Here is an 11,552-nt window from a genome sequence, read left to right on the forward strand (position 1 = left end):
TGTGTCCTAATACAATATCTAACTTCCTTTAGATGCCAGACACCACAAACACACACATGCACATACATGAGAGTTGAATAGCAGGCAGCGAGGCACCGGGCCCACTTCCTCTGCTGTAGATGGAGACGATGGAGAGACGGAGAGGGAGGGAGGGAGGGAGGGGGAGAGAGAGAGAGAAGGCTGGTACAAACTTCAGTCTCACACATATTTCAGTTCAGACCTCTGGACACAAACTGCTCCCATCTGTCTGCTGCTGGACCGACTGTCTCCCTGACAACTGAGCGAACTCACCTCCGTCTGTCTCTCTGGCCGTTTGACTCTCTGCTCAGAGCCCAAAGTTCAGTTTCTTAAGTGGGAAGAAGGCAGTACTACACTTTAAACAACTGGAAAACATCTGGACATCTTCTGCCGCTGGCCGCTGAAGATCAGTGAAGGAGGAGGAAGTGCCTTGCTCAAAGGCTCTTCAATAACAGCCGCTGAGGAAGAGGAGAGGAGCCACTTTACCCGCTTTGTCAAGATCTTCTCAGGCCAACTGCAGTCCCCCGTGTCCTGAATTAGGTAATGTGTGTGTGTGTGTGTGTGTGTGTGTGTGTGTGTGTGTGTGTGTGTTCGTCAGGTGGCTTCTTTAACACGACATACTGCCCACAACTTCAGACAGTCGTCAGTCGATTTTAACGTGAAGTCACTAAATATTTACTCAATCATTCATCATCACAAGATTCAAGTATTTCAGTTTTCACCTATTCAGTGTTTTGTCATTAATTTAACCTCTGTCATGGTGAAAACTCCTCTGAAACAGCCAGTGGTGGAATGTAATCCAAGAGCATTTACTCAAGTACTAATGTACTGAGGGACACATTCAAGGTACTTGTACTTTACCTGAGTATTTCCATTTTATGCAACTTTATATTTCTACTCCATTACATCTGGAGGCAAATACTGAACTTTTTAAAACACTACTTTTGTCTGACAGCTTTGGTACCCTTCCTGTCCAGTGAAAACCATGTATCTCCAGATGTGTTGATTTTGAATGAATTAAGTAAATTTGGCTAATAGACACTTTGACAGTAAAGTTTTGAATGCAGGACTTTTACTTGCAGTGGAGTATTTTCACCGTTTCAGTATTTGTTCTTAAGGATCTGAACTCTCTTCACTACAGGAAACAGGCAGAGCAGCGGTGGTCAAGAAATACATTTCTGATATTTTATTAATTCTAATTATCTTAATTTGCTTCAGGACTGACAGACAGTCACAGCCAAATACATGAAAAAGCAACTTTACTCCTGAAAAGGTCGACCACAGAAACTAAAAGCATATTGTCAAACTAAAGAGAGAAAGAAAATGAAACAAAATAGTGACTGAAACAAAAATGAACATATCAGTGGAAAAATGAGCAGGATCTAATTCGTTTAACAAGGTTTAATTTTGGTAAATTATGTCTTGAGTTTCTAAAAATGCTTCATCACTTTCAGTTTCCATAGCTTCTCGCTGTGGGAAAAACAACAAAACAACAACAAACAAAAAACCTTGAATCTAAAATTGTAATTTTTCCCGGGATTAATGCCATGAAAACCGGCTGATTTGGTCGTTTATTAAAGAGTTTTAAGAGCTTTAGTGAGCACAAAATGTTCTCGAGTAGCAGATTTAGTCCATGTTTGAAGTGAAAGGTGGAAATGTTTGATTCATTTATTAGTTTTGTTTCTAAATTAACTCCCTGCTTTTGATTCATGTCTCACATTTTTATTGTGTTAACCCACTAACATTAAAAACATCCTCAGGTCTGAGCGATGTCGACGCTTCATCACTCATTGTTGTAAAGCAGCAAAGGAAAGAGAGCGAGGTGTGTGTGTGTGTGTGTGTGTGTGTGAGCGTGTTATCAAGACAGGATGCAGAACAATACTGAGTGCTGGATAATGGGCGCACACACACACACACACACACACAAATACTCAAAGGTCAGGCGAAAGTCTATACAAGGAAGTAATATTGTTATTAATGATGCTAAGAGCAGTTGTGAAATACATAAATACACACACACACACACACACACACACACACACACACACACGGTTTGCTCAAAGCCTTTGGGTTTCAGAAAAACAGGAAGGGCGGGGCATTTCAGGGATATCTAATAAATAGGAGCCTATAAATCCCAGATCTGCTAATAAAACTCTTAAATTCTCTCAACTTGTTGTTTTACGTCTTTCTTCTCCGCAGGCAGATCTTTTTAAAATCTGAAATTATGACGGTGTGGTCGATGAATCTTCTGAAACAGACGGTGAAAACTGAATGTTGCAGTAAGATGATTAAAAGCAGTAGCAGTGGTGTTCTTAATGAAGATTAAACAGGGGGAAGAAATCAGTGCAGCGGGTGAGAAATGCGTCGGTAATGTTAGCGTAGCACAAATCCACGATGCTTCTCCTTCTGGTGGGAACGTCCACATACTGTTGAAGTGATGGCAGAACATTGTGCACCGTGCAACTGTTTGAATCCCCCAAGATAAACACATAAATACTGTGGCTATGCAGCGTTAGCCTCCACAGCTAGCAGCTCCGAGGGGGATGCAGAGACAGCGTCAGCATCTCCAGGATAGGTGCACAGATCTTGTGTTGCGCCATTAAGTATTGTACTACACTAATTATTTCCCATCATGCCTAGTGCTGGACTGAGTATGGATTCCAGTTTTAACCATTAGTTGTATTTTAGCTGTATTTTGTTCCTGCTCTGCAGCAGAGGAGCCACACTGCACTGTATTTAGCGTGACGCGTGATGTAGTAGCCACAAGTAGAAGTAAACATAGAATGGAATAAAATAGATCGGCCTCACTGTCACCCTATCTAGCTATCTGAGTCAGTATCGGACCAATATCTGATGTCATGGATCCCTAAAATAAATCCCTTAAAACAAACAAAAGATTGTGCAGTTTCCTGCATTAAAAATGGCTTTTCAAATGGCATATCGAAGTATCCTGAATGTTTGCTTATCTACCTCTGACAATGTCAGGACCTCTGCAGGTTCATCAGAATGCCAGAACAAGACAAAGGCATGTAACAGGAAGTCATTCAAAGAAAAGTAAAAACAAGCCATCTTACACTATGTCACAACTCTATGAAGAAGCTATGAGAAAGTTCTCTTACGTCATAAACGGCAAACATAATCCCTATCAGACCAGTCAGGATGCCACGAAATTGACTGAGCATTAGCAAGCACTTCCTCTCAGGACAAACACTTATTCAAAGTCACCACAAGTTCCAAGAATAAAGGAAAAGGCATTTTTCTGACCACACTTTCTTATAGTTTGCATGCAATGAACATGAAGCCTCTAGGAGCTACTAGCCAAACTTCTAGTGTTTGTATTGAGAAAAAATAGTACAGAGTAGTTAGTACACAGTGCATAATAAACAGAACCATACATATCCACAGTGACAGAAGCACACAGACGGTGTGTTTACAGCAGACGTCTAGTTTTCCTTCCCCAGAGACAGACGGAGGAGAGTGTGGGAACTGAGAGTGAAGCTAAACTCGGACATGGGCACAGACGTTTTTATTAATGGGGGTCAGAGGCGGGGTGGACACAGCGCCACAGGGTCAAGAATATACACACACACACACACACACACACACACACACACACACACACACACACACTAGCTAACCCCACTCATGTGCCAAGTAGGCATTATTCTGAAATGCATAAGCATGCTTACGTGAAGCAAAATTAAGTTCCAAAATGTACTGAACATATAAATATATACATACATCATATGTGCAATTTCCAATAATGAATGAATGAATGAGACTGCATGAAGCCTAAATGCAACAAATGACACCTGACCCTGCTGCAGACATGACACCTGTGTGTGCTGTGTGTTCCACAGGTGAATCTCGCACCTGCAGAGCTGAGAGGTTACCCCACCGCAGCTGAGCCTCTAACCCGCCATGGCAGACTGGAGCCTACTGGGAAACTTCCTGGAGGAAGTACAGGAGCATTCTACCTCTGTCGGCAAGGTACAACACAAACACACGCACACATACACACATACACACTCACATTCACACTGCATGGCAGCTGGAACGGCAACAATCTGACTTCCTCTGCGCATGCTGGAAAAGGCTAACCAGACGTAAACACACTCAAAATCAAACTTAATATAGTTCCAAATCATCCTGTTTATTTCGTGTGTCCTGACTTGTGGTTTCTGTCTCGAAATAAACAGATTACACTGTACAACTACCTGCAGTTAATATCTTAACTCAGACACAGGAGTTCAATGAAGAAGCTGCGACAGTCAGTGTTCTTTGCTATATTCATAACAGACCGTTCAGTAAAACTCTAAAAACAATAGACAGCCGACGCACAGTCACGGCCAGCTAAGAGGAGTCAGCTGTCAATTAATTATGTTTTCACCCAGGTCATAAAGTAGTTTACTTTAGTGAATTAGAAATAAAATTTAAGCATAGAAAGGTGAGTGCAAGCACACTTTTACTGTGTGCTTGATCTAAAGTATGTTTGACAGCTACTTTTAAAAAGTGTATTTCTAAATAGATCATTATGTAAATGTTTTAAAAATTAATATACTTGTTCTGCAAGTGGTATTTTAAAATACTCATAAAAAGTGTTCTTTATTAAGTGCATTATAGTATAGTATAGTAACTTTGTATTATAAATTGTACTTTAGTTTACAAAGTGTATTAAATTCCAAATACTTTAATAGTAATATAGTGTACTTTATTTTCAAGCCCTTTGTAATATACTATCAGCATGCTGAATTCAAGTGTACTTTTTCACTTCATTTGAAGTATATTCAAATGAAGTGAAAAATATATATATATATATTGCAAGTGTGTTTTGATGCTCATGAATCCTGATTTTTTCACCTGGGAACAGACGACACTCCTGTGCACACTTTTAACGGCATTTTCAATTTTCCTTACAGCAGCTCTTATCCCATCATTTGCATACAGAATCTACAGTTAACAGTAGATTATGTCTGCAACATGCAACATGTTTCATATGATTGTTTGTGAGGGTTTGATATATCTTTTTGTTTGTCTTGTTTTCTTTGCACAGGTGTGGCTGACCATCCTGTTTATCTTCCGCATCCTGGTGCTCGGCACTGCTGCTGAGTCGTCGTGGGGAGACGAACAGGAAGACTTCGACTGTGACACTGAACAGCCCGGCTGCGAGAACGTTTGTTACGACCGAGCCTTCCCTATAGCACATATACGATACTGGGTAATATATACACAACCTGTCATGTGATGTGATGAAGGCAGACAGAGGGATGACTGTGGGGAAATAGAAGGTTTGGTTTTAGGTTATTGGTTATCACTATTTTAAGTCACATAAACTTTATGGTAGGCTTTCACTTATTTTTAAGTTTTTTCCTTGCAGCTATTGTTCAACTTTAATTTCAGTAGAGAATATTAACTTAATTTTTCAACAAGTTTCAGATATGAGAGCATTAGCGTGTTAAATCTGAGCGTCGCCATCCTTTAATTTGAAGATTTTTAATGATAAATCTCGCTGACGTCCTCGCAGGTGCTCCAGATCGTGTTTGTGTCCACCCCCAGTCTGATCTACATGGGCCACGCCATGCACACCGTCCGCAGGGAGGAGAAGAGGAGGAGCAGAGAGGAGGAGGGAGGGGAGGGGGGAGGGAGAGAGGAGGACCCGGGAGGAGGCGAAGGAGGAGGGGAAGGAGAGAAACAGGGGAGGAAAGGAGAGAAGGATGAAGGGAAGGAAAAAAGAGAAGTTCTATCATCAGGTCGAATCCGTCTGAAGGGGGCGCTGCTGCAGACCTACGTACTGAGCATACTGATAAGAACCATCATGGAGGTACGCGCTGCTATGACTACCACTGTTGGCCTCTTTTAGCTAACTGTTTTGGTTTTATGGCACATTTTATTTATGGTTCAGTGTCAGCTTCCACTTCTAGCAGCAGCAGGCAGCTATTTTCAGACGATAACTTCCAGCGCTGAACACTGAAGTCAACACAAAAGTGCCAAAAACTGCAGTTCCTTAAATGGCCACTTGAGGCTGCCTCCAAAAGCAGACAATCCCCATAGACCCCCATGTTAAAATGTCCAACTTTACAGCATAAATGAATAGCCTGGTACTAAAAACTGTTGGCGTCTATAGTGAATTTCTTCGTTCATGACAGCTGTGCATGAGGTGAATTTCTATATAACCCACTCATTCAATTATATTTAAGGTTTAAAGTTATGCATAATTATGGGCATTCATCAGGGGACCAGATGCATGATTGTCCAAATGTGCTATAGATGTAATGTTGTGGCAGAAGTGTAATTAGTATAAAATCAATTCTTCTAACCTAACTGGTCGTCCACACAGGTGGTGTTTCTGTGTCTCCAGTACTTCCTGTATGGAATCTTCCTCAACCCTCTGTATGTCTGCAAGGTAAAACCAGAAATCTAAACCATCCTCAGTTCGTTCTACATGCAAACACGACATTCAGATGATGCAGTCACATCCTCCCTGTCTCTCAGGCCTGGCCATGTCCGCACCCAGTGAACTGCTACGTCTCCAGACCGACGGAGAAAAATGTCTTCATAGTGTTCATGCTGGCTGTGTCGGCCGTCTCTCTGGTCCTCAGTGTGCTCGAGCTGCATCACCTGGCCTGGAGGCACTGCTGCAGGTAGGAACCGTATTCCCCGAACACGCAGTTTAAAAGAGCATATGATGGCAGCGCAGGTGATTCCCAAATGATGAGCTTTAAACGCCATGAAGCCTACATGCACATATGTTAAGCTCTCTGAGCTCTGCAGAGATTCAAACACTTGTTAGTAAAACAAACGCTGCAGTGCCATACTTCAAACCAATAAAACTAACCCATGAAGAACTTTCCCGAGCCTCCGAGCAAGGTGTGGTTTCCCAGCGATCTTGTTTTTCCTCTCTTGGTTGCGTTGACTAGATTTTCTCCAGAGATCTGGCTACAAAGGATAATACAGTTTAGATTAACGGGTCCTCTTCTTATCTGAACAAGCAAGAATCATCTCATTTTCGACTACAAACTCTGAAACTTAAACTGAAATAAATAAAAACCAACAGCTGCCTTTAAAAAGGATGAAATCAGTGCTAAAACTTATACTGTCTGTAGTAATGAATAGACAGTTTTTAGGGTACGGGGAGCTCCACTGATTTTACACATAAAAGTCAATTTAGTCATCATGAGAGGGACCATTCATCCTGTGAAAAGAGTTTTATGTTATCTGTGGCTCGGGCACAACTTTAAAGTATGACAAAATAAATCTGGTGATGTTATCAGAGTCATCTTGGATTGGGTTTGGAGACTTAAAATTTGTAACAGAAAGCCTGTGTTGCGAGCTGGGGGCACAGAGTTTGAAAGACGTTTAGCAGCCTTCAGTGATCCAGCTCTTACTTCCTGGAGTTGAACATAAAGGCCAAACTGTATGATAAACCCCCCCCCCCCGAAGGCCTGAAATGTGACTGCCCACTTCTTCTGGGAATCAATAGCCGACTTCATGTGCATGAGGTGGTTTAAAGAGTTTAAACGAGGTGTGTTTAATCATTATGTTCACTGATCTAATGCTGCATGATGAGATTGAATCTGCTCACCAGCTTCAACTCTTCGTTGCAGGCGGCTCTTCTGCACGAGGAAGGCCGTCACCCCCGCTAACGGCTCGCTGTCCCGCCAGCTCTCTCTGTCTCCTCCGCCGCCGTCAACCCCGCCTCCAGACTTCAACCAGTGTGTGATTGGATCCTCGCACTTCCTGCCCCTCCCGTTCCCTAACCACCGCCTGGCTAACCAACAAAACTCGGAGAACATGGCGACAGAGAAGCACAAAATGGCCGCCGCCGTGGAGGAGGTAAACCTCCTGCAGATGAGCTGCTACTCGCCGGGGTGGCAGGATGCGAGCACCAATCAGATCCAAGAGGGCGGGTACCTGACCGACGCTAACTGCTACAGCCCGGGGAGCAGGGAGATCAGCTGCCCTCAGATCCAAAATGGCGGCCCAGACGGGCTGCTGCTGTGCCCGAATGGAGGGCTCTGTCAGAAGTCTGACAAACGCAGATTCAGCAAAACCAGCGGAACGAGCAGCCGAACGAGGGCCGACGACCTCTCTGTTTAGAAAGCGTTCAAGCCCTGAATAAAAAGAGACACGTCGGACCCTTTGAACGCTCGAGGATGGCCGGAGGAGTCAGAGCCGAATCCTTCAGCTTTAACACTAACCCTGTTTTTCTGTTTTGTCTCGACTGCTGTTAAAATGAGCGAGGCTTTTCTTTTCTGATTAACGCTTCCTTTACCAGACAATCCTTTAAAAAAAAAATGGCGCCTACGGTGATTTTACTGAAAACTCCAACTGGCAGTGTTAAATCTTTGAAACTTGAAGGAACGACTGAAATCTCCCATCTACACACTGATTTACACACTGATCTATAAATCGATCTCCACGCTGATCTATGAGCCTGAGACAGAGATGAAAACTGTCCTCTAATCACAAAGCATTCAACCTTTCGGTGCTGTGGCTGCCGAGATGTTCTGCTCGACCTGACAGAAAACCTGCTCTGCCTTCACTGTGACCGGTTGCTTTCTGAAAAGGTTGCACTTCTGAACACTCGTGTTTGCCACTGCAGAGACTTTTAGGCAGAAAGTTTTCCAGCAGATCATCAGCTGAAATGTTTTATCTCTGCTGGTGGAGGCTGGTTTTTGGTCACAGCTGAGGACGGCGGCTGCTGATCACTCTGAAGGACTTACAGCGATATATCTCTTCAAGGACGATTTATGACAAATGTTTCTTCTTCTGGGGTTTTTGAAGGAAATAAAAAACGGGACACTTTGAGACGGATGTGAGTCTCCTGTCTGTATCGCAGAGGTTTTCCGAGGTCTGACTGATTTACAGCCCTTGAATCAACCCGGGGGGGGGGACGCCAAAATGCATGCTAAAGTGTCCCCTGGGAGCCAAAATATGCGCTAAAGTGCCCTTTTGGACACCAAAACACGCGCTAAAGTGCCCTTTTGGACGCCAAAACGCGCGCTAAAGTGCCCTCTTGGACGCCAAAACGTGTGTTAAAGTGCCCTCTTGAACACCAAAACGCGTGCTAAAGTGACCTCTTGGACGCCAAAACGCGTGCTAAAGTGCCCCCTGGGAGCCAAAACGCGCGCTAAAGTGCCCTCTTCAGTGGCGAGGACACGCTATATGTGCCCTTTTTTTCCTTTTCGTCCCTGCCCTTCAAAAAGTCTGTGCACGCCACTGTGACTGAGCCTTACAACAGGGGTTGTTAAGAAGTCTCTGACCCCTCAAACAAACAAAGTTTAACCTGTGAATCAAGCCTAAACTCACTGAGGGTTCGGGTCAGTCAGTCACTGGCTGAAACTGACAGGCAGCGTTGTATTCTTACATTTTCTGGTGAACTAACATGAACATAACTAGTGTAAGTTAGCTGAACTGTTATTATCTCTACGCATTAAGTTTTGTTGTCATAATTTTTGCTGTATATCCAAGAGTCTAACCTGAGTTTTAACTGCACCTGTTGATGCAGATGTTCCAGCCTGTTCATCTGTAGACATGAAGCACAAATGTCGATCGCATCTTCACACCAGCATGTTTTTTATCATTTCTTCACTTTTTAAAAGATATGTTTTCATTTCTCATGTGTCCTAAATCGTGGTTTGCGACACCGTAGTTGCTTTGGATGACTGCTGGAGAGTTTCTACTGCACTGTATTATGGTAATTTCACATTATGGCTATGAACACATCCGGACTGAAGCACAATAGACGACAGTCTCTACAATCTGAAAAGAAGTTTGAGTGTTTTGTTTGCAGATTGTACTGCAGTGTAACGCTTACTAAACAAGAGCACAACAAATTACACATTTCATTATCATTAGGGGATTATTACTATTATCAAGATCATTTTAAATTGTTGGATATTTCGCATGTTACACTTTCATATTTATTATTCCAATTCAATAATGTAAATGCTGCATATGTTTGAAGAGCTTTGCAGATAAAACTATGCAAAACCCTTTAGAGTCTGTTCTCTCTCTAAAGAAAGAAATGCAGTGTTGTTTGCATGGCGGACACGATAAGAGACGAACCTTAGACCTGCAGTGCTCGCCAGATTTCTCTGGCATAGTATCATTAACACTGGCTGAATGACACTTTAGAGTAGATTCAGAGGAATCATTTAGTATTTATTATATAAGTATAATCGGGCCGACTTTCTGCCATTTCTTATCTAGAGTTTTGGGGGGTGATTAATTGGCTGAATGATCAATGATCTGGTTTTCAGAAGATGTTATCAGATGTACTGAGAATGCATTAATCTTAACCCCTCTACCTCTGGGCTCTGCCCCAAATGTTTGCACACATTTAGCTTCACCCCTGATCAAGTAGCTCATGAAAAATAAGGTGTGTCAGGGGTCAGATTCATATCCAATCAGCATTTAGGTACATGTAGGTATCACATCAGACTTAATATCAGGGTCAAAACAGCTTGTTTGGGACATACTCCTAGTGTGGATCAGTAGAATGGGTGCTGAGTAATGCTGCATGGTTTAATAAAGGGGCACTCTGGCTTTTAAAAAGCCTGATTCCCATGGCAACTGTCCAGCTTGGAACAGGGCCTGATGGGAGAATTCCTAGTAAGGTCATCTGAATACATCAGGAATGTTTGGGAACTGCTACACTGAAGGGTTTTCTGTTTTCTTTCCCATCTGCGGCAGCCATGTTTACACCACAACCCTGCTGTATCGGCAAAAATACCCCCCAGCTTTTAATTTAGAATGAATCAATTACGCATCGTTGTATTAGTTCCTGAATGATACTGTCCATTATGTTGAATAGTAAACCATTCATGAATTACACATTAGTCTACCAGGCTGATATATCTGACAGCTGATCACCTGCCAGAATTAATCACACTAAGATAAAATGACAAAAAGTCAGTAACATGGAGAATAATTTTATCTATCTGTAAAATAATCATAAATAACAAACAAAAAATAATCATTGGTTCTATTAGGGATAATCATTCCATATTCCACTGTTAAAGAAAGTGAGGAAACTAAAAAATGAAAATTGTGACATGGTAATTAGCATGAAAGGTCAACATCACAAATGTGACGTGGAATATGACTTACATGTAAAATGGAAATGTAGAAGGAAACTATATCAAATGAAGATGAAAATAGAAAATGATCCATATGGAAGAGCCAAATTGTAAAATCTTAAACTGCAAGTTAGAACCGATAAAGAAAACAAAAGTATTCATATGAACACTGGAAATGAAAAATCCAACAACACTCATGCTAAGCAAGAAAAATGTGTGTGGACAGGGCGCCCTCTTGTGGCCAAATATACCACTGCAGAACTAAAATGGCCACATGAACACACGAATATTTTTAATAATATTTATAATATTTTATTTTATTCTTCCTTTTATTTTTTAGGACCATCCAGTAGTGTCTCTCTGTGTGTGTGTGTGTGTGTCGTTTCCCATTTGAATGTCTTTACAAACTTGTCTTTGGTGCCCCAGTAAGGCCTCACATGACCTCAGATGCCG

General features: G+C 42.2%; 1 protein-coding gene across 1 annotated transcript; it reads left to right on the forward strand.

The window, feature by feature from the left end:
* The first annotated feature begins 237 nt into the window (after positions 1 to 237).
* Positions 238 to 9,005, forward strand: LOC121613655 (gap junction alpha-5 protein-like). Its single transcript, XM_041947195.1, has 7 exons — positions 238 to 558; positions 3,879 to 4,008; positions 5,072 to 5,236; positions 5,543 to 5,839; positions 6,356 to 6,421; positions 6,511 to 6,659; positions 7,623 to 9,005. Exons 2-7 carry the CDS (start codon positions 3,940 to 3,942, stop codon positions 8,113 to 8,115), a joined length of 1,239 nt encoding a protein of 412 aa, XP_041803129.1. The 5' UTR covers positions 238 to 558; positions 3,879 to 3,939; the 3' UTR covers positions 8,116 to 9,005.
* The last annotated feature ends 2,547 nt before the right edge of the window (positions 9,006 to 11,552 follow it).

Source organism: Chelmon rostratus, chromosome 11 (assembly GCF_017976325.1).
Source record: "Chelmon rostratus isolate fCheRos1 chromosome 11, fCheRos1.pri, whole genome shotgun sequence".
Lineage (NCBI taxonomy): Eukaryota > Metazoa > Chordata > Actinopteri > Chaetodontiformes > Chaetodontidae > Chelmon > Chelmon rostratus.

Bases quoted from the DNA above. Each gene is read 5' to 3' on its own strand.
- LOC121613655 (XM_041947195.1), top strand. From the start codon at position 3,940: ATGGCAGACTGGAGCCTACTGGGAAACTTCCTGGAGGAAGTACAGGAG. The intron at 4,009-5,071 runs GTACAACACAAA...TTCTTTGCACAG, and splicing joins ATTCTACCTCTGTCGGCAAG to GTGTGGCTGACCATCCTGTT. The intron at 5,840-6,355 runs GTACGCGCTGCT...TCGTCCACACAG, and splicing joins TGATAAGAACCATCATGGAG to GTGGTGTTTCTGTGTCTCCA.